General features: G+C 45.5%; 1 protein-coding gene across 4 annotated transcripts; it reads left to right on the plus strand.

Moving 5' to 3' along the window:
- LOC113194703 (3-ketoacyl-CoA thiolase B, peroxisomal) lies at positions 1 to 9,774 on the plus strand. Of its 4 annotated transcripts, XM_026405902.2 has the most exons (12): positions 1 to 219; positions 391 to 484; positions 1,439 to 1,496; positions 3,391 to 3,470; positions 3,775 to 3,817; positions 6,050 to 6,148; positions 6,703 to 6,783; positions 7,925 to 8,115; positions 8,287 to 8,466; positions 8,750 to 8,805; positions 8,918 to 9,063; positions 9,414 to 9,774. In XM_026405902.2, the coding sequence occupies exons 1-12, from the start codon at positions 49 to 51 to the stop codon at positions 9,487 to 9,489; spliced, it is 1,275 nt and encodes a 424-aa protein (XP_026261687.2). In that variant the 5' UTR covers positions 1 to 48; the 3' UTR covers positions 9,490 to 9,774. The 4 variants fall into 4 exon arrangements, with proteins under 4 accessions (XP_026261687.2, XP_026261695.2, XP_026261702.2 ...); XM_026405910.2 differs by lacking the exons at positions 3,391 to 3,470; positions 3,775 to 3,817; XM_026405917.2 differs by lacking the exons at positions 1 to 219; positions 1,439 to 1,496 and having other exon boundaries at positions 396 to 484.
- Positions 9,775 to 26,486: the final 16,712 nt, after the last annotated feature.

Raw genomic sequence — 26,486 nt, forward strand, 5'->3', positions numbered from 1 at the left:
GAGGGTCGGTCGTGAGTCCCAAAGCTGGTCAGCTTATCCGAGCGCGTGATGTGGAGGCTACAGGTTGTTCTGGGTCATCTCACTGGCCGGCCCGAGTCCGGCCCGGCGCTGCAGGCTGCGCCGAGCTACAGTAGCTTCCCGCAAGCCTCGGCCGCGGACGTGGTGGTGGTGCACGGGCGGCGCACTGCGATCGGCAAAGCGGGGCGCGGGGGCTTCAAGGTGAGGTCCCCCGGCGCTGGCGCCTGGAGTAACACGGTGGGGGGCGGGGAGCTGTCATCTGCTAGGTGGACCCAAGGATGCCGCAGGCAATGAGAACTCGAACTGCAGTCGCTGTGTCTCCCTGCGGTGGGTATATCGGGCCAGTCACCACAGCTGCGCGTCCCGTTGCAGGACACCACCCCCGACGAGCTTCTGTCAGCTGTCTTGACCGCAGTTCTACAGGATGTAAAGCTGAGGCCTGAGCAGCTGGGGGACATCTCCGTGGGTGAGTGCACCACCCAGGCCCTGCTATGGAGTCTCTTGGTCTTCCCATCCCTCCAAAGTCCTGCTCCCACGCCTCTAGTCCCAGAGTTGTCACTAAGGAGAACTATGGACTATGAACACTGACTTGGATGTGCTCTCCTCCTGATAGTAGACTTAGACACTTTGCTCTTCTTCCTCGTGTCTTCTGCTTGTTAGAGAAAAAGCAGACATCCCAAACACAGACAATCTAGGGGTTCCAGGTCATTCTGGGAGGCAGATGGGTGTTCTGAATGTGTCCTGATATCCTGTCTGTGCCAGGACAAAAGAGAATGTCAAAACCCATCTAATCCACTCCATTCTTTACAGATGGAGGGACTGAGGCCCAGTGTTATTTGCTCCAGAGCTAGAACATGAACCCAGAGTCTGGACCTTCAGGCCAAACTTGATTCCCACCCACACACCTCTTCCCTTGAAATATAAAAACATAGTATGTAATACTGTTTCATCCATCAGGTGCCACCACTGGGTCAGGAATCATTGTTTCTTCTCTCTGCAGTGACAGCAGGGCCTGGAGGAGGACACTAAGGGGATGTACATTTTCAGAATCTCATTTCCCTTGCCCAAGTATCAATGCTGTTGGCCTTCAGGCTTTGCTTTGTGTTTCTCTTTCCCTTCAGTCTTCCATGTTACTTGGAAGGGTAGGACACCTGCCTAGTCTGTGCTGATTTGGAAGAGCAGGGTGCATGGGCAAGTCATTTTGGAACCCTCCAGCATGGGGACTGGTATATGACCTGGACACACTGTCATATGTCTAGCTGTCCTTACTCTATACCCTGAAATTCCAGAGCATCAAGTGGGCCTGCCATAAACTCATGTTCCTGAAGAAAGATATGGAATGTTTCCTCTGGGGTACTCGGAGCTGTACCTTTTTGCCCAGACATCAACTGGCACTGAATAAAGGCTTTTCTGTCCGTAGGCAATGTACTTCAGCCTGGGGCTGGGGCTATCATGGCCCGGATCGCCCAGTTTCTGAGGTAATCTTTTCTACCACTAGCTCTGAGTTGGCCACTGTGACTAATGAGTGGGTCCTGGATCCAGGGAACTCATTCTGTGGGTGGTGGAGAATAAAATTGGATACCATGTCAAAAGATTTCAGGGAAACCTGAATGCTGCTCTTGTGGACCCAACCTTTCTCCCACTTTGAGGTTGGTATGTTACTAGCTATGAGCCAAGACCTACAGGGCTTTGGTAGTGGTTATCTGTGGCATGATTGTAGCCAAAGCTAACTTGTTGTTGTGTTTTGAAAAAAGTGGACTCTGTCCTCATCTATCAGGTAAATTAAACACATAAACATGCTGAAGAGTGATTTTGCTTTCTTTGCTAGTTGGGCAAGCTGGGAACTCCAGGTCAGAACCCTGGGGCAGCGAGGAACCCAGGAGGAGCCCTGGTCATCTTGCCTTTTAGCACTTTACCTCCCACTATGGGCAAGGAGTGATTCTGTTATTTTCACTTGTAGATTTAAGACACACTTGTCTTTGTCCTTTTATTTGCATTGAGTAGAAATAGTAGGGACATTAGCCAGTGACAGAACAGGAAAACTTCTAGGAACTGGGAAAGCCTCAGACTGCTTTGTCTGCAGTTCAGTGTCTCCCACTATCTCCAGGCTAACCTTCCAGCCTTATCTCTCAACTGGTTACTCACCTTGATTTTTCCTCTTTCTTTTCCCTCCTCCTTCTCTTTTTTGGCTTCTCTGCCTACTATCCTCCCTATTCTCTTCATTCTGTGCCTGGGGAGTGTTGTCCCTCTCTCTTTCCTAGCTAAACCCTGCCTAAACAATCTTGCCGCTTAGACACTGCTTCTCCAAGTTCTCAGGCTGAAAATGAGAGACCTTCCTCTTGAATAAGAGTCTTATGCTACTCTTTGATGTGGCCTTGCCATCTGGTCCTGCTACTTCACTCTCCTCTTGTGGATTCATTTTCTGCATGTTGGTTAAGCATCCTCTAGAAGTTCTATAAGCATCTAAGAACTTTTACTCAATAGGTATTTGGTAAAAACTTAGTGGATCGGGTAAAGAGGTAAGAATCAGGTGTAATGGAATTAGGATATCTGGGAAAGGTTCAACAGGCCTAGGAAGCCATGTACTTCTAAGGGTCCCTACAGAGTTTGGCCCAATCAGTACCTCCAGGATTACCAAGCCTGGCTGCCCATTGGAATCACCAGGATGCTCATGGAACTCCCTGAAGTTTTAAGTGGGTTGGAGTATGGCCTGAAAATATCACTAGAGCTTTATACTGTTTGCCAAGGCAGGTTTCATTGGAAGGGCCAACACTGTACTACCTTTCAGGGCTAAGCCCATGGTGAGACCCTTGGGAGCTCCCAGTGGATGGGATGTTAGAACAATGGTGCCTAGAAGAGCTTTTCTTCCAGGTGGGAACAGGCTTTTGGGGGAGAGAATAGAAACATAATACCCAGCCATGTGGGTACTAGTATGCTGGAAGGTAGAGATGGTTGCTGGCCTCATACTTGACCATGGCTTTTGCTCTGGTAGCTTATCTAAGCAAAATGCCCTCTCCTTTCTACTTTTGGGAAAATATATGACTAGTTTTTACTGTTAATTTTTCAGAGGGACAGAGAGAAGGACTCCTGTGACACAGTCTTCCCTCTTTCTAGATTGAGGAAATTCATAGGATGGAAGGGCATGCTCTTGTAGGACCTGGGGAGCAAGTACATACAGAGACACAGTTTGCCCAGGAGCTGCCCACCCCTATCCAATGGATCTATCCTGGCATGGGCACTGGGTTTTCAGGTTGTTCTCCTGATCTTTGCACCCTCTGATGGGGACAGTCACAGGGCCCTGGAGTACAGACCTGCTTTCCATGAGAGCCTGCAGGACAAGGGATTGACTATGCCTCTTGCCTTCTGTTTCAGTGGCATTCCAGAGACTGTGCCTCTGTCTACTGTCAATAGACAGTGCTCATCAGGGCTGCAGGCATTGGCCAACATAGCTGGTAAGTTGGGATGGGTGGTGCCCTAGGCCAGGGCCTGGGCTTAGTCCTGTCCCTGAGGGTTACAGTCAGTGATGTCACTGTCTCCTGGACCAGCAGTAAGCATTTCTGAGAGGACTATGAGCACAGAAAGAGTTCAGGAGCTCCCCTTGGCACCGCCCCACTCCTCTTCAGAACACTCCTGGGTCTTTATCTCTGGGACTGGACTGAATGGCACCTAGGCTGAGAGCAGGTGGGACAGGGGCTCTGCTGCTCCCAGGACAGACAAACTTTGGCCGAGGATGATTATGAAATGCTTTTGTTGCAGGTGGCATCAGAAATGGGTCATATGACATTGGCATGGCCTGTGGGTAAGAATTTCTTTCTGCCAGAGCTCCTTAACCAATGGGGATAAATTAATTCCCTTCTCCTCAGTTCTCAGAGGCCACGATTTCAGTATCATCCCCTGGCTCCTTTAGGCAGCTAGCTTGGTGTAGGTTCGTATAGATGAAACCTAGGAGTGGCCCCCAACTCTGGGTGATCAAGAATAGTTCACATCTGAGCACTAGCTGGAGAGGGCAGGTGGCCTCTAAGCTTTCTTTCTTGAAAATCTGTCAGACTGGAAACTGTGACCATGTTGGAAAAATACACCACTGAGACTTCCGTCGGTGACTTTTGTTGATTCTCACTGCTACTGAAAGAGAAGTGGCAGTTTCAATTCTCTAAACCTAGGGACAGTTCCCTACTGTGTGTCTATTCCTTTTCCTACACGATGTCTTTATCTCTCCCCTGATACCAAGATGGAAACTTCTAATTGCCCACCACGTTTTCAGGGACATAGTCAGATCTCAGGTGATTTGGTCACTGTCCCCTTTACCCAGACTGTGACTCTATCTTTACCTGTAGCACATTGAGCGCTAGAAATTTTGGGTAGAGCCTCCAAGGAAGGGCAGGGTGCTATGTCCCTGGCTGGGGGCTTCTGATGCTGGGTGGGCAGGCTGGTGAAGACACTGGCAGGCTGAGGTGGTGACCAGCCCTGGTTCTGATGTCTTTCCACTGTCTTTCAAATCCTCTCTAGAATGTTTTTTGATGAAAAGTATTGCTGGTCCCTAACTGGGTCCTAGCTGACCTGCACTGGGTTGCCCCAACTTATATCTCAAAGAGAGCAAAGACTACAAATAGGGACTTTATTATGACACAGGTCACAGCCCAGCCTGCCTTCTGATGTGTTTCTTGTTACATTCTTACTGGGAAGAGAGCAAGTTTGGAAACTTGAGGAGAAGGCCTGAAGCCTTAATGAGTTCCATAGGGAGCTTCTGATTCTTAAGCAGCTTAAAGATTCTTGTGCTTGCACAACACCCATATCACAATCTGACAGTCCCCAAGGGCTTGAACATTCAGTGTTGCCTAGGGCATCCTAGGTAGAAGGGGAGTTCCTGGTATAAGCTGTATAAATTCGGGTCCAGGCTGAATGACCATGGGCAAATTACTTATTTCTCTGGACCTCAGTGTCCTCAGCTATAAAAGGGGATACTATCTGAGCTTGGCCAATGCTTATAAGAATATTAAATGAGGTCAGGTATGGTGGCATACGCCTATAATCCCAAAGACTCCCGGTGACTTTGGAGACCGAGGGAGGAGGATTATAAGTTTGAGGCCAGCTTCAGGTACATAGTTAGACCCTGTCTCAAAAGTAAAAAATAAAAAGGGCTGGGGCTAAGCACAGTGGTACACACCTATAATCCTGGCCACTTAGGGGACTGAGGCAGGAAAATCACAAGTTGGAGATCAGCTTCAACAACACAGCAAGACCCTCAGCAACTCAGTGAGACCCTGTCTCAAAATTAAAAAAAAAAAAAAAGATCTAGGAATGGAGCTCAGTGCTAAAATCACTCCTGGATTCAATCCCCAATGCCAAAAAAAAAAAAAAAACGAAGGGGGGAGGGGGAGGAAGAAAAGGAGAAGGAGGATGAAGAAAGTGGAATCATAACGAAGCTAACACTATAGGGTACATATCATGGGGTGGGTACTATTTGAAGCCTGAAAAGAGTTCAAAGTAATGCAGGGAACACAAAGCACTAGTCAAGGTCATCTGTTACCATTTTTTAGGGTTTCCCCTTCCCCAGTCCTTCTTGATCCTTCTGCACTAGCCACCTCACTTTCCTCTTAGAACATTGCACCTCCTTGTCTGTGCAGGTCAGGTTGCTCTTTGATATGAACTTATTGGGCCTTCTCCCCTCTGAATTTGTGGACCCTGGTTGGGACAGGGCCTGGGCATGTTGGATATGTTTGTAGCAATGTGGTATATACTAGAAAGCTTTCCTCGGGAACTTCTAAATGGCTGGTTCAGCAGATGTATAAGGAAGCATGCCCCTGCACCCAGGAGTGCAGACTGTGCAGTGTACACTGTCCTGGGGTGGAGATAGAGACGAGGCTCAGCAGCCCCCCAGCCCCAGCTCTGCCTCACTTGTCTGTGCCTCCCAGACAGGGCACTGCAGTTCCCGAGGGCTCCCTGGCTGTTTCCCAACACTTGCCACATGTCCCCTATCCTTGGGTGTGTTCCTGTTAGGACTCAACTCCCTCCTTCTCCTCCCTCTCCTCAGGGTGGAGTCCATGTCCCTGGCTAACAGAGGAAACCCTGGAAATATCACTTCACGCTTGCTGGAGAATGAGAAGGCCAGAGACTGCTTGATCCCCATGGGGTGAGTGCCTGTCCATAGCTCTGTGTGCCTGTGCCCCCTCAGCTCTGTCTCTCCAGGAGCCGGGGCTGAGGAACTTTCTCATCTGTGCCTGCCAATGCTAAGGCTTGGCCTGCTTCCTGTGTGTAGCATCTGTTCTTCAGAGACTCAGCATGGCACTCAGTACTTCCTGTTTCTGAGGTCCTCAAGTCTTCTCTGAGCCGGAGTTTCTAAACATATCCTGCTCTGTCATGCCCCCTCTGAGGTGTTCATTCACAAGTAGGTCCCTCCGATAAACTTTCCTTCCCCTCTCCTCTGTGCTGAGGCAGCTCACCCAGGGAACACATTCTCTTCTGCTCTGCTGCCAATGCAGGCTGCCCTCCCTCTTTTGGGAGGAGGTGTCTTTGGTGTATGAACTCTGAGCATCTGGCCAGCATTGGTGACTCCCTCTCTGCCCCATTCCAGTGCTGGGGGTGGAGTGCCACTGCCTGATTCCTCAATACTGTCTCTGTGGCATGCATGGCCCTGGTCCCCATGCTGCCAGCCTTATGCCCAGCTGGGTACTACTTTTGTCCTAGGATAACCTCAGAGAACGTGGCTGAGAAGTTTGGCATTTCACGAGAGAAGCAGGATACCTTTGCGCTGGCCTCCCAGCAGAAGTGAGTGCTGCTTGGGGTGGAACCTTGAAAAGACTGGACGGTGAGGTTGTGAGGCCATCCTGGGTGGTCTGAGGTCTGAGGTGGATGTGTCCCAAGAGTACAGCTATGTACTAGGGGTTTACAAGCCTCCTGCCTCCCAGCTGGGGATCGGAAAGGGGGCAGTGTCATTCTGAGCTGGTGGCTCTTCCCTGAGGACTGTCCATGCAGAGTACCTTCTCCCTACCTAGGCTTCAGTTTACCCTCTGTTCTTTGGGGCATAATGAGGACCAGATCATGTCTAGCTGCTGCTCAGGAACTGAATGGGGCAGCCAGAGGCTTCCTGGGGACCTAGAGTGTGAGGTCAATGATGCTCTGGACCAGCCACCCTAGTTTCTGGAGCAGGCCTGTGTCAGGACAAACATCCTGAGCCTACGGCAGAAAACCTGGGGCTCAGCCTCAGGGCATCAGCAGACAGGTTTGGCCAACCCTGACCAAGCTGAGGAAGGACAGCAAAGCCAGGTGGGCTTCTCCAAGGCAGGGACTGTTAGCCTCTTGGGTCAGGTGGGCATGTGGGCTTTGCAGGAAGCTCTGGGTTCCTCCCATTGAAATGCCCCCTAAGTGTTATAGTTTGCATAAAGTTGTAAAGGTAACTCTAAAATGCCTTGGGGTTCAACTCTGTTTGAATTGGAAAAGACATCAAGGAGTTTAGGATATTTCACTTCAGATTTGAGGAACCTGGGAAAGGGAGGAAATTCAGATGTGGGGTCACCCAGGAAAGCTGGAAAAAGTCATCACAAGTGTTCCTGGGACTCCAGCCTCAGTGGAGCAGAAGAAACTGACAGGCTAAGCTCTTGGATGAAGGGCTTTAAGAAGTAAACACAACCCAAAAGCTTCTTTCTCCCCCCTTGAGTTTTAAATCAGCCATGATGTGGACATCTGGAGTTGATAGTAAATGATGCTCTGGATGGCCCTAGACAAGCCTCCCCCTCCCAACAACAGGGTTTCCTCAGGACCTCCAACGGATCCCTCCAATGTCCCCTAGGACCAGACATGTCCCTGAATTTAGCAGGCTGAGGTTGCATGTCTGCCACAATGGGCCAGAGTGGAGACAGGAGGAAGGGAGCTCCAGGGGAGCCTAAGCCGGTCTGTCTGCTGCTGGCAGGGCAGCAAGAGCCCAGAGCAGGGGCTGTTTCCGTGCTGAGATTGTGCCTGTGACCACCACCATCCACGATGACAAGGGCATCAAGAAGAGCATCACTGTGTCCCAGGATGAGGGAATCCGCCCCAACACCACCATGGAGGGCCTGGCCAAACTGAAGCCTGCTTTCAAGGATGGCGGCTCCACCATGGCTGGTGAGTACAGGCCAGGATGCTGGAGTAGGGCTGCCTCCAGGGACTGTCATCAGGCTGGCTCTTATGCTATGGAGTCTGGGGCAGACCAGATCCCTTGGAAGGGGCCCGTGGGAGAACTCATTCTCCTCTGCTCTGCCCTGATGCCTCCTTACCCCAATACTTCCTCCCTAGGAAACTCTAGCCAGGTGAGCGATGGGGCAGCTGCAGTCCTGCTGGCCCGGAGGTCCAAGGCAGAAGAGTTGGGCCTTCCCATCCTCGGGGTCCTGAGGTCCTATGCAGTGGTTGGAGTCCCACCTGATGTCATGGGCATCGGACCTGCATATGCCATCCCTGCAGCCTTGGAGAAAGCAGGTCAGGTGGCTCCTTCAGGCCCTAGACCTGGGTCCCCTCATGACCTGCTGCTGGGGCTGGGGGTGACTACTAGGGTGTTCCTGTGGGTACTGCAGAGTGGAGGTTGGGCAGGCTAGCACTCCATACCCAAGGCCTTCATGACCCACAGCTGAGACCCATTCACTTGTCAGAAGTGACAGACATACTACTAGGCATTGTGGGTCTGTGCATGGCTGGAGGTCTGGGGAGACCCAGATTTGTGCTTGGGGGCCTCTATCATCTCAGGTCTAAATCTTGCTTGCAGGACTGACAGTGAATGATGTGGACATTTTTGAGATCAACGAGGCCTTTGCAAGCCAGGTGAGTCTTAGTCTCCCTATTGCCTGGGCCCTGGGCACCCAGTGGAAGCCAGTGGACCAGCCATGCAGGGGAGGGGGTCAGCACGCCCAGGCGCTGCTCTGGCTCCTTCCAGGCTGTCTACTGTGTGGAGAAGCTAGGAATCCCCCCTGAGAAGGTGAACCCTCTGGGAGGAGCGGTGGCCCTGGGCCACCCCCTGGGCTGCACTGGGGCACGACAGGTCATCATGCTGCTGAATGAGCTGAAGCGCCGTGGGAAGAGGTGAGGCTGTTCCCCTTGGGGTGATGTGGGGTGTCATGGGGGATGCTGAGCTGGGGCATGGAAGGGTGGGGGTTTGGGAATTCAACATGCACTTTGAACTGGGCATATAGGGACATGATCCCTGTTGTCCCTGAGGGTCAGCCTCAAAAGGGCCTCTGGCCTACAGAGGGCATCTGCCACTGAGTGTGTGCCTAGGTGGGCAGTCAGGGGTCAGATTTCCCACAGATCTGGTCTTCTGGTTTTGCATCCTCTGTTTAGGAGGGCCTTGGTCAGGGAGTTGGGCCTCTGGTCAGGGGATTGGGCCTCTGTCCAGAGTACCTATGCCCAACCAACCTAGTTCCCTCTCCCAGGGCATATGGAGTGGTGTCCATGTGCGTTGGCACTGGGATGGGAGCTGCTGCTGTCTTCGAATACCCTGGGAACTGAGTCCCTGGCTCAAGGCACTACCCGGAAGGCCCTGCTCTGGCAGCCAGAAAATGACTCTGAGGAAGCGAATCCACGTGGGACCTTCAGCACTGGTGGTGGTGATGGGGACAAATCAAGGCACTTTAACTAATTTGGAAACTGTGAACACTGATGACACACTACATGAGTGGGTGGGGTGTTGGGCCTTACCACCAGGCCCCCTCTAGCTGGGCCAGTGTGAGTCACCCAGCCCACAAAGCCCCCATGTAATTCCGAGGGAACTTTGGCCCTATGAATGAGGGTACAATGGACATAATAAACATGTGTTATCTCATCTTGGTGGCTGTGGATTTTTCCAAGGGTGGTGGTTTTCCTTGTTGGACTTCTGTGTGCTCCATCTGAGTAGTGAGTCTAAACTGCTGTAGTCTTCATGGTAGTATGGCCTATCCTTTGTGTTAGCTCTGGGAATTATAATGCAGGGCCTAGGCCAAGACCATTGCCCTGGAGGGGGCTCTTCCATACCAGGAGCTGTTCAGAACCTCTGGGTCCATGTCCCTGCCCCGCTGATCTGCTCCCGTGCCTGTGCCATCCTCTTCCCTCAGCTGTTTCTGTTCTGATCACTGCACTCTCCACACTCCCAGGGGCAGGATGATGTTCTATATAATTCTGCTCAACCAGTGAATTGTGAGTTCTCACAGAAAGGCTTCTAGTGAGGGCTGCAGAGTGGGGATCACATCCTTTCGGCCCTTGCCTGCCCTCAGAGTCCACCAGATGTGGACTGCAAATGTGTTTGAAGTCAGTGCAATAATCACATCCAAGAGGGACCTGACCTGCACAGAAAAGGAGGTGTGATGGCATTGACAGGAAAGCACAGTGGCCAGTGTAGACAGCTATACTGTCCTCAAAATGGACTGTGAGTTGAGGAGGCATATGGCCTACAGAATGACAACTGGTGGCCCTGATAGTGTTCCCATGCCTGTAATGCTACTTTGAACTATTTTCATGTGTTAGTAGTGCAACAGGGTGAGCCACATAGTGTTCCATCATTCCATTTAATTCTCTTAAAAACCTTGCTAGAACTGAGGTAGGCATCCCCTTTTATAGAGGAGAATTCTGAGGTCCTGAATGGTGGGTAATTTGTCATGGTCACCCATTCTGGACTCTAATTAAGGCATTCTGGCCCAAGAGCTTGTTCCCAGCTAGAATGGCCTGAGCAATACTTCACTCTCCAACTCTTGGCAATGTTCAGCATGTGCCAGTGCCAGTGGTATTGTCCCTGCCCCTCAGACACTAAGAGCCAAGGTTTTTCAGAATCACAGTTCTTAACCTGCTTGGTGATCAAATGCCTCCAGAGGAACTTACGAGGCTCCAGTCATGCTTCTTACATCACTCGCATCTGTTGCACAGTGAGACCAGGGAAGGTGAGAGACACTAAATGGCAGGGGATGCAGTGACCTTTGCCCTGCCAGAGTCCCTGTTTGTGGGCTTTGGATGTCTTCCAACTAAGACACAGGCCAGGCAACCAAGAGGAGGTCATCTCAGCCCTGGTCAAGGGCCAGTGATGCTTCCTGTCCAGAAACATTCAGAGAGGATCCCAAGGCAGCCCAAAAGGTCAGAACCAGTGCTACTTACCTCCTGAGCCAGTCAAAGCCTCCTCAGCTTTATTTTTCCAAAGAACAGAGACTTTTTCAAGCCTGAAAAATTTTCAAGAGAGCCAGGTGTGATGACACATACCTGTAATTCAGCTACCAAAGAGACTTAAAGATGAGGTTTGTAAGTTTCAGATCAGTGAGGGGAATTTAGCAAGATCTTCCCTCAAAAACGAAAAAGATCTAGAATGTAGCTCCCTAGTCACACCCTCTGGCATTCACTATCCAAAGCAGTAGAAAAGGAAAAAATGTGAGAAGAAACTTAGAGGCTACCTGTGGGACGCCATTCTCACACGTGATCGGGTGCCTCCCGTTGAGGGTCTGAGGCACTTTGGCAAAAGTCGAAGTTTTTCCCGTCCCTCTCCTGATGAGAGAGCCCATCCGTGTGGGGGTGTGCCTGACCACTGACCCCGGGGACCCAATCGCTGACCCTGACCTTGGAGTGCAGCCCCCCCTCAACCTTCATTGGATGGAATTCTCCCCTGAATCTCTGGTTCCCTAATAAAAGGCTACTCCCCGGCGTGCTCGCTCTCTCTCTCCTGCTAGCCCTGAGTAATCCTTGCTGCCCTGCTGGGAGGCTAGAGGAGCAAACCAGAGAGGGGAGCCGTCTCGGACCTAGCAATAGAATTAAGGTAATTGAGTCTTGTGTTTTTATTTCGATCTCGTCTAACTAACTTTATGCCTAGAACCTCATTAATGAAACCACTGCGCAGGCCGCGTGGTAGATTTGGCGCCCACGAGGGGGGCATTCTAGATTAGTTAGATTGAGTGGGAGCGCGCTATAAAGATAAGGAAAAAAGATATAAGGACAAGGAAAAAGGAAATAAAGAAATAAAGGAAAAAGATAAAGATAAAGGAAGAAGTGACATTGGGTCACAAAAGTACCTAGAGTTATTGAAGGAAAGAGACGTTAAATTAATTAAAATGGGAAATTCAACTTCTACTGATAAGGAAATGTACCTGACTATTTTAGACAGTATAATTAATCAGAAAGGGAAACAGATTAAGAAAACTCAGTTATTACAATTTTTAAAGATTGTAGGTGAATATTGTCCTTGGTTTTGCGAACAGGAATCTCCAAATTTACTTACTTGGGAGAAATTAGGAAGGAAGTTACAGAGAGTTTGTATTTCTAATGAATTACCTGGAGACATTGAAAATATACAGAAAACATGGACAGCTCTAGAAGTTTGTCTTTTTGAATATATGGGCCAAAGTTCGTGGCCCCCTGAGGACCTTTTAAAAGGCATTCAAGGAGCTGTTAGGTCTATTCAAATGGAGAATCAGCCTGAGGCTAAGTTAATTCCCTTTCCCTTAAACCATTTAAAAACAAAGGCACTAAGGGCCAAGCCAAAGGTTAGAAATGTGAACTTAAACTTGCAGCCCCATGTGGAGGATTCAGATGGCGCAGATGAGCCCGCCTTCTCGCCGCCACCATTCCCTCCTAGCGGGAGCCGAGCAACAATATGGGGAATTCCGGGGAAGGTCGCACAGTGTGACGTCACTGGCGCCGACCAGAACAGTCCGCGATTTTTACCGGGACAGGGACAGAGATCACAGACAGTTTTCTTAGGACCTTCAAGGACAGTTGAATTAAATCCTGAAACGGGGCCAGAACAAATTCCTACTGGGATTTTCGGGCCGCTTCCTGATAATACTGTAGGTTTAATTTTGGGACGAAATAATTTGAAGGGAGCCACTGAGGTAATACCTGGTGTGATAGATTCAGGATTTAAAGAACAGCTATATGTTACTGTAAAAGCCAATTATCCCCTAAGACTCACCCCAAAGGATACTTTTGCCCAATTAATATTATTGCCTTGTGTCTCTGAAAGGCACCTGCCGGCAGATTCAGTTTCTAAGCAGCCGGACAGAGTATATTGGTCACAGTTAGTAAGACAAGAACGCCCTTTATTAAAACTTAGAATTAATAATAAAAATTTTCTAGGAATAATCGACACAGGAGCCGATATTTCGGTATTGTCTAGTCGGTTTTGGCCTAGAAACTGGCCTTTGCATGTAGCACCAGCTAACCTAGAGGGAATAGGACAGGTTTCACAGCCTGCTCAAAGTGCCAACTATCTCCATTGGGAAGATTCTGGTGGGAACAGTGGAGTATTTAAGCCTTATGTGTTAGAGTCTTTACCAGCTAACCTATGGGGAAGAGATATTTTAACCAAAATGGAATTATTATTAGTTACTCCAAATTCTATAAGGTCAGTTGAGGAAGTCAATCAGAGGTATTTTCCTAGAGATGATAGGGAGACCTTTCAGGAAGAGTATCTGTTTACAAGCCAGTCTCCACGACAAAGATTAGTAATTGCTCCAAACCAAAATTTTTACTAGGGGCCCTGAGCACTTCCCCGATCCCTAAGACAGCTGAAAAAATCACGTGGCTCACAGAGGAGCCTATATGGATTTCTCAGTGGCCCATCTCAGGGGAAAAGCTTAAAATAATTCATAGATTAGTTGAGGAACAATTTCAGGCTGGTCATATTGAACCAACGCTTAGTCCTTGGAACACACCTATTTTTGTTATTAGGAAAAAGTCAGGAAATTGGAGATTACTACAGGATTTAAGGGCAATAAATCATGCAATTCAGCCTATGGGATCATTACAGCCAGGACTTCCCTCCCCCACAGCCATTCCCTTAGATTATAGCTTGATAGTAATAGATTTAAAAGACTGCTTTTTCTCTATAAGGTTGCATCCTGAAGATTGTGAAAGGTTTGCTTTCACTGTCCCAGCAATTAATTTTAAGGAACCTGTTAAGAGATATTGCTGGAAGGTTCTTCCTCAGGGAATGCGTAATAGTCCTACACTGTGTCAAAAGTACGTTGATCAGGCAATAGATCCCATAAGGAATAGCTTTCCTGATGCATATATTATTCATTTTATGGATGATATATTATTGGCTCATGCTAATCCAGAGATACTTTCAGAAATTTTTACTCAGTTAGAGGCTTCGCTTACAGCAATGGGTTTATGTATAGCTCCTCAAAAAATTCAAAAGGTGTCTCCTTTTCAATATTAAGGCCAGATAATTCAAGGACGTACAATCCGTCCTCAAAATCTTCAGATAAGAGTTAAGGAGTTACGTACCCTTAATGATTTTCAAAAATTATTGGGAGATATTAATTGGCTAAGGCCATCCTTAAAACTAACTACTTCTGAGTTAAGTCCTTTATTTCAGATATTACAAGGGAATCCTTCTCCAACCTCTCCACGTCAGCTAACTTTGGAAGCTAAGGCAGCCTTAAGGAAAGTTGAAGTTGCAATTAAAAATGCACAGCTTACTAGAATAGATCCTAAAGAAATAGTGTATTTATTAATATTTCCAACTGAGCATACCCCAACAGGAGCCATATGGCAAAGATTAGGAGTTATTGAGTGGATTTATTTATCCCACTCTCCTCAAAAAACATTAATTCCTTTTCATGATTCTATAGCTCAATTAGTAATTAAAGGTAGAACTAGGATTTTACAATTAATTGGATCTGAGCCTGATATCATAATTATTCCATTTTCTGCTCAACAAACTAACTGGCTTTTTCAAACTTCTAACTATTGGCAAATAGCTTTTGCTGATTTCCCTGGACAGATAGATAGCCATTATCCTCGTGATAAGATTGTACAATTTGCATCATTAACATCACTCATTTTTCCAAAAATTGTAAGAGCTCACCCAATAGAGGGAGCTTTATCGGTGTTCACAGATGGTTCTAACTCCGGTAAGGCAGGTTTTTTCAGTCATGTTCACACAGAGGTGATACAAACTTCTTATACTTCTGCCCAAAGAGCAGAGCTTCAAGCTCTGATCTGTGCCTTAGATTACTTTTCAAATGAGCCTATTAATATTTATTCTGACAGCTTATATGCAGTCGGAGTTACCAAAAATATTGAAACTTCAATGATTGGGTTTACTTCATCACAGGAGTTATTTGAATTATTTCATAATTTACAAAAGACAGTGCTAATGCGAAAGTACCCATGTTTCATAGGACACATTCGAGCCCATACTAATCTTCCTGGACCTCTAGTTTCAGGTAATGACAAAATTGATAAGTTAGTAGCTTTTTGTCAACAGATGTCTTCATATGACTGTGCACTAGCTTCCCATTCCTTGCACCATCAAAATGCTTCTAGCTTACGTAAAAAATTTAGTATTACCAGAGAACAAGCTCGTCAGATTGTAAGCCAATGCCCAAAGTGTGTTATTCACACTCCATCTCTGCCATCAGGGGTAAATCCCCGTGGATTAAAACCAAATCAGATATGGCAGATGGATGTAACTCATATTCCTCAATTTGGTAAGCAATGTTATGTGCATGTCATAGTGGACACTTATTCTAGATTTATTTTTGCCACAGCACGTACTAAGGAAAATGCTCAACATGTAATTTCTCATTGCTTAGCAGCTTTTTCCGTTTTAGGGTGCCCTATGCAGATTAAAACAGATAATGCTCCAGCTTACGTAAGCTCTTTTCAACAATTTTGCCAAGAATTTAAAATTAATCATAAAACAGGAATTCCTTATAACCCCCAAGGTCAAGCCATTGTGGAACGAGCTCATTTATCTATTAAGCTTCAATTACAAAAATTAAAAGGGGGGAATAGGATTGTCACTCCCCAAAATAGCCTTAATCATGCCTTGTTTGTTTTAAATTTTTTAAACTGTGATGCAGAAGGTCACACTGCTGCTGAGAGACAAATGTCTCCTTCAGTAACAGGCCCCTTAGGCAGAGTTCTGTGGAAAGACTTACAGACTGGTCAGTGGAAGGGTCCAGATCCGGTAATAATGTGGGGAAAAGGCCATGCTTGTATCTTCCCAGAAGGCTCTTTCCATCCTATTTGGGTGCCTGAACGTGCTATCAGACATGGAGGAGATAGAACCCAGATTCAAGAGACTGAGGATCGACCCAGAGGAGTCCCTACCCAGAAGGAGGAGATTTCGGAAAAGGATGAAGAAAGACCAGATTGAACCAGTCGAAAAGCTGATTTCATGGAAAGACATAAAGAAGCTAACAACCCAGGCTTCCCAAATACTTCGACGCCTAGGAAAGAACAGGACCCCAGTCTTGATGGTAGCGACAGTAATTGCCCTACTGGGCTGTCAGGTAAAAGGGAATCAAGTAGACACTTATTGGACATATTTCCCAGATCCACCCCTGGTACACCCAGCTGTGTGGACTGGAGAATCTATTCCAGTATTTACTAATGACTCATTCATGATGGGAGGATTTACAGATACTCATATTACTCCCAATCATGTGACTAGATTTAATTATTCTGGCTACAGTGCCCAATTACCTTTGTGTTGGTCACATGATAAACATGCTGGCTGTCTGAAAGTATCATTTGAAGAAAAGACAGCGATTGGTAAACCTAGATTGACAAATAATTCTATTTATGGGGACTTAAAACCTAATATTAGATCAGTAATTAAAATGGGACTTTCCCATAACAAGCCAGTCATTTCTACAAAACCTCCACAGATACCCCACTGTCCAAATAGTTCTATAATTGAGATCGGCACCTTTCCTAAATGGATGGATTGTGTAAATGCCTTTCCTGTACAACATAAGGTGTCTAAAGATAGTGGGTATATTTTAGACTGGTCTCCAAAGATTGATAAAAGACAATTACGAAGAAATTCTGCTATGACACCTGCAGGATTTGTCAGTAATATTTTGACTTATAGTGAAGGAGGTATTCAAAAAGATATTTGGCGCTTAATTGCTGCCTCAGAGTATTTGCATTTTACAGATAAGCCTTTACCAAAATTTGTCGGCAAGAACTGTAAAGAGGGATCTTGCTATGGCTTAAGAGCTTGTGTCCAATCTCCTTATGTTTTAATTATTGGAAATGTAAAAGTTAAATGGATGGATGACAGATATATTATTACTTGTAATAAGTGCAACCTAACCAATTGTATTACTAGGTATAATGGAGGAAAAGGAGTGCTGATACTTCATCAGCCCTCTTTTGTTTTATTACCTGCTAATATTTCAGAGCCATGGTATGCTGATGCTGGTTTACAAGTCTTGCAGCAAATTCATGCTCAGCTAACAAGACCTAAACGTGCTATTGGAGTCATAATTGTTGGTGTCTTAGCACTGGTCTCATTTATTGCCTCAACTGTCTCTGCGTCTCTGACGTTGTCTCAAAATATTCAGCATGCAAAATTTCTTAATAATTTAGCTCAAAATACTTCCAAGGCTCTGCGTAATCAAGTAAATATTGATGAAAGGATTGAGACTAAATTAAACGCCTTAGAGGCAACTGTTATAGACATAGGTAATGAACTTTCAGCCTTAAAATTTAAGGAAAGGCTTAAATGCCATGCTAATTATAAGTATGTATGTGTTACAGCTGCCAAGTACAATGCTTCTCTCTGGGATTGGGAGAAGGTTAAAAACCATTTATTAGGTATTTGGCAAAATAGTAATAATAGCTTGGATATTCTGGAACTTCATCACCATATCCAAGACATTCAAAATAATAAAGCTGATTTTTCAGATCCTTCTTCTTTGGCTAACCAAATATTGAAGGAGTTAAATGGATTCAACCCTGGAAATATTCTTAAACACTCCGCTTGGTACATTATTGGATTATTCTCTTTGCTGTTAATTATCTTTTGTATTGTAACTATAGGATGGAGAGTCTTCCAATCAAGAATCCAGGAACTCCAGAGAATGAACCGCCGCCTCATTTTTAAGACAAAAAAGGGGGAATATGTGGGACGCCATTCTCACACGTGATCGGGTGCCTCCCGTTGAGGGTCTGAGGCACTTTGGCAAAAGTCGAAGTTTTTCCCGTCCCTCTCCTGATGAGAGAGCCCATCCGTGTGGGGGTGTGCCTGACCACTGACCCCGGGGACCCAATCGCTGACCCTGACCTTGGAGTGCAGCCCCCCCTCAACCTTCATTGGATGGAATTCTCCCCTGAATCTCTGGTTCCCTAATAAAAGGCTACTCCCCGGCGTGCTCTCTCTCTCTCCTGCTAGCCCTGAGTAATCCCTGCTGCCCTGCTGGGCGGCTAGAGGAGCAAACCAGAGAGGGGAGCCGTCTCGGACCTAGCAATAGAATTAAGGTAATTGAGTCTTGTGTTTTTATTTCGATCTCGTCTAACTAACTTTATGCCTAGAACCTCATTAATGAAACCACTGCGCAGGCCGCGTGGTAGATTTGGCGCCCACGAGGGGGGCATTCTAGATTAGTTAGATTGAGTGGGAGCGCGCTATAAAGATAAGGAAAAAAGATATAAGGACAAGGAAAAAGGAAATAAAGAAATAAAGGAAAAAGATAAAGATAAAGGAAGAAGTGACATTGGGTCACAAAAGTACCTAGAGTTATTGAAGGAAAGAGACGTTAAATTAATTAAAATGGGAAATTCAACTTCTACTGATAAGGAAATGTACCTGACTATTTTAGACAGTATAATTAATCAGAAAGGGAAACAGATTAAGAAAACTCAGTTATTACAATTTTTAAAGATTGTAGGTGAATATTGTCCTTGGTTTTGCGAACAGGAATCTCCAAATTTACTTACTTGGGAGAAATTAGGAAGGAAGTTACAGAGAGTTTGTATTTCTAATGAATTACCTGGAGACATTGAAAATATACAGAAAACATGGACAGCTCTAGAAGTTTGTCTTTTTGAATATATGGGCCAAAGTTCGTGGCCCCCTGAGGACCTTTTAAAAGGCATTCAAGGAGCTGTTAGGTCTATTCAAATGGAGAATCAGCCTGAGGCTAAGTTAATTCCCTTTCCCTTAAACCATTTAAAAACAAAGGCACTAAGGGCCAAGCCAAAGGTTAGAAATGTGAACTTAAACTTGCAGCCCCATGTGGAGGATTCAGATGGCGCAGATGAGCCCGCCTTCTCGCCGCCACCATTCCCTCCTAGCGGGAGCCGAGCAACAATATGGGGAATTCCGGGGAAGGTCGCACAGTGTGACGTCACTGGCGCCGACCAGAACAGTCCGCGATTTTTACCGGGACAGGGACAGAGATCACAGACAGTTTTCTTAGGACCTTCAAGGACAGTTGAATTAAATCCTGAAACGGGGCCAGAACAAATTCCTACTGGGATTTTCGGGCCGCTTCCTGATAATACTGTAGGTTTAATTTTGGGACGAAATAATTTGAAGGGAGCCACTGAGGTAATACCTGGTGTGATAGATTCAGGATTTAAAGAACAGCTATATGTTACTGTAAAAGCCAATTATCCCCTAAGACTCACCCCAAAGGATACTTTTGCCCAATTAATATTATTGCCTTGTGTCTCTGAAAGGCACCTGCCGGCAGATTCAGTTTCTAAGCAGCCGGACAGAGTATATTGGTCACAGTTAGTAAGACAAGAACGCCCTTTATTAAAACTTAGAATTAATAATAAAAATTTTCTAGGAATAATCGACACAGGAGCCGATATTTCGGTATTGTCTAGTCGGTTTTGGCCTAGAAACTGGCCTTTGCATGTAGCACCAGCTAACCTAGAGGGAATAGGACAGGTTTCACAGCCTGCTCAAAGTGCCAACTATCTCCATTGGGAAGATTCTGATGGGAACAGTGGAGTATTTAAGCCTTATGTGTTAGAGTCTTTACCAGCTAACCTATGGGGAAGAGATATTTTAACCAAAATGGAATTATTATTAGTTACTCCAAATTCTATAAGGTCAGTTGAGGAAGTCAATCAGAGGTATTTTCCTAGAGATGATAGGGAGACCTTTCAGGAAGAGTATCTGTTTACAAGCCAGTCTCCACGACAAAAATTAGTAATTGCTCCAAACCAAAATTTTTACTAGGGGCCCTGAGCACTTCCCCGATCCCTAAGACAGCTGAAAAAATCACGTGGCTCACAGAGGAGCCTATATGGATTTCTCAGTGGCCCATCTCAGGGGAAAAGCTTAAAATAATTCATAGATTAGTTGAGGAACAATTTCAGGCTGGTCATATTGAACCAACGCTTAGTCCTTGGAACACACCTATTTTTGTTATTAGGAAAAAGTCAGGAAATTGGAGATTACTACAGGATTTAAGGGCAATAAATCATGCAATTCAGCCTATGGGATCATTACAGCCAGGACTTCCCTCCCCCACAGCCATTCCCTTAGATTATAGCTTGATAGTAATAGATTTAAAAGACTGCTTTTTCTCTATAAGGTTGCATCCTGAAGATTGTGAAAGGTTTGCTTTCACTGTCCCAGCAATTAATTTTAAGGAACCTGTTAAGAGATATTGCTGGAAGGTTCTTCCTCAGGGAATGCGTAATAGTCCTACACTGTGTCAAAAGTACGTTGATCAGGCAATAGATCCCATAAGGAATAGCTTTCCTGATGCATATATTATTCATTTTATGGATGATATATTATTGGCTCATGCTAATCCAGAGATACTTTCAGAAATTTTTACTCAGTTAGAGGCTTCGCTTACAGCAATGGGTTTATGTATAGCTCCTCAAAAAATTCAAAAGGTGTCTCCTTTTCAATATTTAGGCCAGATAATTCAAGGACGTACAATCCGTCCTCAAAATCTTCAGATAAGAGTTAAGGAGTTACGTACCCTTAATGATTTTCAAAAATTATTGGGAGATATTAATTGGCTAAGGCCATCCTTAAAACTAACTACTTCTGAGTTAAGTCCTTTATTTCAGATATTACAAGGGAATCCTTCTCCAACCTCTCCACGTCAGCTAACTTTGGAAGCTAAGGCAGCCTTAAGGAAAGTTGAAGTTGCAATTAAAAATGCACAGCTTACTAGAATAGATCCTAAAGAAATAGTGTATTTATTAATATTTCCAACTGAGCATACCCCAACAGGAGCCATATGGCAAAGATTAGGAGTTATTGAGTGGATTTATTTATCCCACTCTCCTCAAAAAACATTAATTCCTTTTCATGATTCTATAGCTCAATTAGTAATTAAAGGTAGAACTAGGATTTTACAATTAATTGGATCTGAGCCTGATATCATAATTATTCCATTTTCTGCTCAACAAACTAACTGGCTTTTTCAAACTTCTAACTATTGGCAAATAGCTTTTGCTGATTTCCCTGGACAGATAGATAGCCATTATCCTCGTGATAAGATTGTACAATTTGCATCATTAACATCACTCATTTTTCCAAAAATTGTAAGAGCTCACCCAATAGAGGGAGCTTTATCGGTGTTCACAGATGGTTCTAACTCCGGTAAGGCAGGTTTTTTCAGTCATGTTCACACAGAGGTGATACAAACTTCTTATACTTCTGCCCAAAGAGCAGAGCTTCAAGCTCTGATCTGTGCCTTAGATTACTTTTCAAATGAGCCTATTAATATTTATTCTGACAGCTTATATGCAGTCGGAGTTACCAAAAATATTGAAACTTCAATGATTGGGTTTACTTCATCACAGGAGTTATTTGAATTATTTCATAATTTACAAAAGACAGTGCTAATGCGAAAGTACCCATGTTTCATAGGACACATTCGAGCCCATACTAATCTTCCTGGACCTCTAGTTTCAGGTAATGACAAAATTGATAAGTTAGTAGCTTTTTGTCAACAGATGTCTTCATATGACTGTGCACTAGCTTCCCATTCCTTGCACCATCAAAATGCTTCTAGCTTACGTAAAAAATTTAGTATTACCAGAGAACAAGCTCGTCAGATTGTAAGCCAATGCCCAAAGTGTGTTATTCACACTCCATCTCTGCCATCAGGGGTAAATCCCCGTGGATTAAAACCAAATCAGATATGGCAGATGGATGTAACTCATATTCCTCAATTTGGTAAGCAATGTTATGTGCATGTCATAGTGGACACTTATTCTAGATTTATTTTTGCCACAGCACGTACTAAGGAAAATGCTCAACATGTAATTTCTCATTGCTTAGCAGCTTTTTCCGTTTTAGGGTGCCCTATGCAGATTAAAACAGATAATGCTCCAGCTTACGTAAGCTCTTTTCAACAATTTTGCCAAGAATTTAAAATTAATCATAAAACAGGAATTCCTTATAACCCCCAAGGTCAAGCCATTGTGGAACGAGCTCATTTATCTATTAAGCTTCAATTACAAAAATTAAAAGGGGGGAATAGGATTGTCACTCCCCAAAATAGCCTTAATCATGCCTTGTTTGTTTTAAATTTTTTAAACTGTGATGCAGAAGGTCACACTGCTGCTGAGAGACAAATGTCTCCTTCAGTAACAGGCCCCTTAGGCAGAGTTCTGTGGAAAGACTTACAGACTGGTCAGTGGAAGGGTCCAGATCCGGTAATAATGTGGGGAAAAGGCCATGCTTGTATCTTCCCAGAAGGCTCTTTCCATCCTATTTGGGTGCCTGAACGTGCTATCAGACATGGAGGAGATAGAACCCAGATTCAAGAGACTGAGGATCGACCCAGAGGAGTCCCTACCCAGAAGGAGGAGATTTCGGAAAAGGATGAAGAAAGACCAGATTGAACCAGTCGAAAAGCTGATTTCATGGAAAGACATAAAGAAGCTAACAACCCAGGCTTCCCAAATACTTCGACGCCTAGGAAAGAACAGGACCCCAGTCTTGATGGTAGCGACAGTAATTGCCCTACTGGGCTGTCAGGTAAAAGGGAATCAAGTAGACACTTATTGGACATATTTCCCAGATCCACCCCTGGTACACCCAGCTGTGTGGACTGGAGAATCTATTCCAGTATTTACTAATGACTCATTCATGATGGGAGGATTTACAGATACTCATATTACTCCCAATCATGTGACTAGATTTAATTATTCTGGCTACAGTGCCCAATTACCTTTGTGTTGGTCACATGATAAACATGCTGGCTGTCTGAAAGTATCATTTGAAGAAAAGACAGCGATTGGTAAACCTAGATTGACAAATAATTCTATTTATGGGGACTTAAAACCTAATATTAGATCAGTAATTAAAATGGGACTTTCCCATAACAAGCCAGTCATTTCTACAAAACCTCCACAGATACCCCACTGTCCAAATAGTTCTATAATTGAGATCGGCACCTTTCCTAAATGGATGGATTGTGTAAATGCCTTTCCTGTACAACATAAGGTGTCTAAAGATAGTGGGTATATTTTAGACTGGTCTCCAAAGATTGATAAAAGACAATTACGAAGAAATTCTGCTATGACACCTGCAGGATTTGTCAGTAATATTTTGACTTATAGTGAAGGAGGTATTCAAAAAGATATTTGGCGCTTAATTGCTGCCTCAGAGTATTTGCATTTTACAGATAAGCCTTTACCAAAATTTGTCGGCAAGAACTGTAAAGAGGGATCTTGCTATGGCTTAAGAGCTTGTGTCCAATCTCCTTATGTTTTAATTATTGGAAATGTAAAAGTTAAATGGATGGATGACAGATATATTATTACTTGTAATAAGTGCAACCTAACCAATTGTATTACTAGGTATAATGGAGGAAAAGGAGTGCTGATACTTCATCAGCCCTCTTTTGTTTTATTACCTGCTAATATTTCAGAGCCATGGTATGCTGATGCTGGTTTACAAGTCTTGCAGCAAATTCATGCTCAGCTAACAAGACCTAAACGTGCTATTGGAGTCATAATTGTTGGTGTCTTAGCACTGGTCTCATTTATTGCCTCAACTGTCTCTGCGTCTCTGACGTTGTCTCAAAATATTCAGCATGCAAAATTTCTTAATAATTTAGCTCAAAATACTTCCAAGGCTCTGCGTAATCAAGTAAATATTGATGAAAGGATTGAGACTAAATTAAACGCCTTAGAGGCAACTGTTATAGACATAGGTAATGAACTTTCAGCCTTAAAATTTAAGGAAAGGCTTAAATGCCATGCTAATTATAAGTATGTATGTGTTACAGCTGCCAAGTACAATGCTTCTCTCTGGGATTGGGAGAAGGTTAAAAACCATTTATTAGGTATTTGGCAAAATAGTAATAATAGCTTGGATATTCTGGAACTTCATCACCATATCCAAGACATTCAAAATAATAAAGCTGATTTTTCAGATCCTTCTTCTTTGGCTAACCAAATATTGAAGGAGTTAAATGGATTCAACCCTGGAAATATTCTTAAACACTCCGCTTGGTACATTATTGGATTATTCTCTTTGCTGTTAATTATCTTTTGTATTGTAACTATAGGATGGAGAGTCTTCCAATCAAGAATCCAGGAACTCCAGAGAATGAACCGCCGCCTCATTTTTAAGACAAAAAAGGGGGAATATGTGGGACGCCATTCTCACACGTGATCGGGTGCCTCCCGTTGAGGGTCTGAGGCACTTTGGCAAAAGTCGAAGTTTTTCCCGTCCCTCTCCTGATGAGAGAGCCCATCCGTGTGGGGGTGTGCCTGACCACTGACCCCGGGGACCCAATCGCTGACCCTGACCTTGGAGTGCAGCCCCCCCTCAACCTTCATTGGATGGAATTCTCCCCTGAATCTCTGGTTCCCTAATAAAAGGCTACTCCCCGGCGTGCTCGCTCTCTCTCTCCTGCTAGCCCTGAGTAATCCTTGCTGCCCTGCTGGGAGGCTAGAGGAGCAAACCAGAGAGGGGAGCCGTCTCGGACCTAGCAATAGAATTAAGGTAATTGAATCTTGTGTTTTTATTTCGATCTCGTCTAACTAACTTTATGCCTAGAACCTCATTAATGAAACCACTGCGCAGGCCGCGTGGTAGAGCTACCTGTCCTCACCTACAAGTACTCAGGCAGGGTTTTTTCCTGAGTAGCCAGATTTGGGGACCACTCCTAGGCTGCATCAAGAGGGACCTATACCAAGCCAGCTACCTAAGGGAACCAGGGAATGATCCCCAAATCATGGCCTCTGAGAACTGACCAGAGGGAAAGTAGTTTGATTGTCACCATTGGTTAAGGAGCTCTGGCAGAAAGAAATTCTTACCCACAGGCCATACCAATGTCATAAGCCCCATTTCTGATGCCACCTGCAACAAAAGTATTTCATAACCATCCTTGACCAAGGTCTGTCACCCCTGGGAGCAGTAGAGTCCCTGTCCCACCTGTTCTCTCTCTAGGTACCACACAGCCCAGCCCCAGAAACAAATACCCAGGGGTGTCCTGGAGGTGTGGGGCAGTGGCAAGGGCAGCTCCTGCACTCTTTCTATGTCTATGCTCAGAGTCCTCTCAGATGTTTACTACTGGCTCAGGAGACAGCAATATCACTGATCCTAACCCTCAGGGGCAAGACTAAGCCCAGGCCCTGGCCAACAGCACCATCCAGTCCCAACTTACCAGCTATGTTGGCTTCAGCATGAAACCACTGGAGTACTGCAGCCCTGAGCACTGTATATTGACAGTATATAGAGACACAGTCTCTGGGATGCCACTGAAACAGAAGGTGAGAGGCACAGTCAATCCCCTGTTCTTCCAGGCTCCCTTGGATAGCAGGCCTGTGCTCTTGGGCCATGTGACTGCTCCCATCAAAGGGTGCGAGGATCTGGAACAATCTGGTAGCCCAGTGCCCATGCCAGACCAGATCCATGGGACAGGTGCACGCTCCCCAGGACCCCATAAGCACATGTTCTTCTATCTTACAATTCTCCTCAACTGAGGTGAGGAAGCCTGATTGGGCTATAGAGGTCCTTCTTTTTCTCCTTTTGGTGACTGAACAAAGACAACTAGACCTTTCTGTTTCCCCTGGAGAACAGAGCCGTGAGCTTTTCCTGGGACAGGCCACCAGGGTAAAAGCCAAGTCTCGAATATGAGGCCAGCACCCATCCCCACCCTCCACAGCCTTACTAGTAACCTGGAAGTCTTTTTCTCACATTCCATTCTCTCCCTGTGGGTCTGCTCCCACCTGGATAAAGAACTCTGCTGGGCACCATTGTTCTACTATCAAGGGATAGTAGGGCTCACATGCTGTCACACTGGGCTCAGCTTGCAGTTAGGAAGGCTGACTTTCTCAGTGGAAACTGCCTAGGCCAACAGTACCTGGAGACATTTCCAGGTCATCCTCATACATATCTAGAACTTTAGGGAGTGAATGCACCGGGTGGTTCTGGGCTGCAGCCAGGCTTGGGAACCCTTGAGCTAGTGCCCAGGCCAGACTCTGCAGAGGGCCTCCCAGGTGGATGGCTCCCTAGGCCTGTGTAACCCAGACCCGCTGCCCTAATCCCAAAACACTGGTTAACACCCTTCACCCGTTCCACTAAGTTTTCCCCAAATCCCTTCTGAGTATAGGGTTCCAATGGTTTCATGCTGAGGAGCTACAGTACTGTGCCCTAGAGGAGATCCGACCAACATACAGGAGATGAATAGCAGGGCCAGGTGTCACAGTCACATCACAGGGAAGCACAGGCTACCTACTGGAGAGGATGAGCTCTCACTGTAAGTCTGAGAGCTTGGGGAAGCCATGTGCAAGTAGTGAGACTGTATTTGGGA

The sequence above is a fragment of the Urocitellus parryii genome, chromosome 3, assembly GCF_045843805.1.
Source record: "Urocitellus parryii isolate mUroPar1 chromosome 3, mUroPar1.hap1, whole genome shotgun sequence".
Taxonomy (NCBI): Eukaryota; Metazoa; Chordata; class Mammalia; order Rodentia; family Sciuridae; genus Urocitellus; species Urocitellus parryii.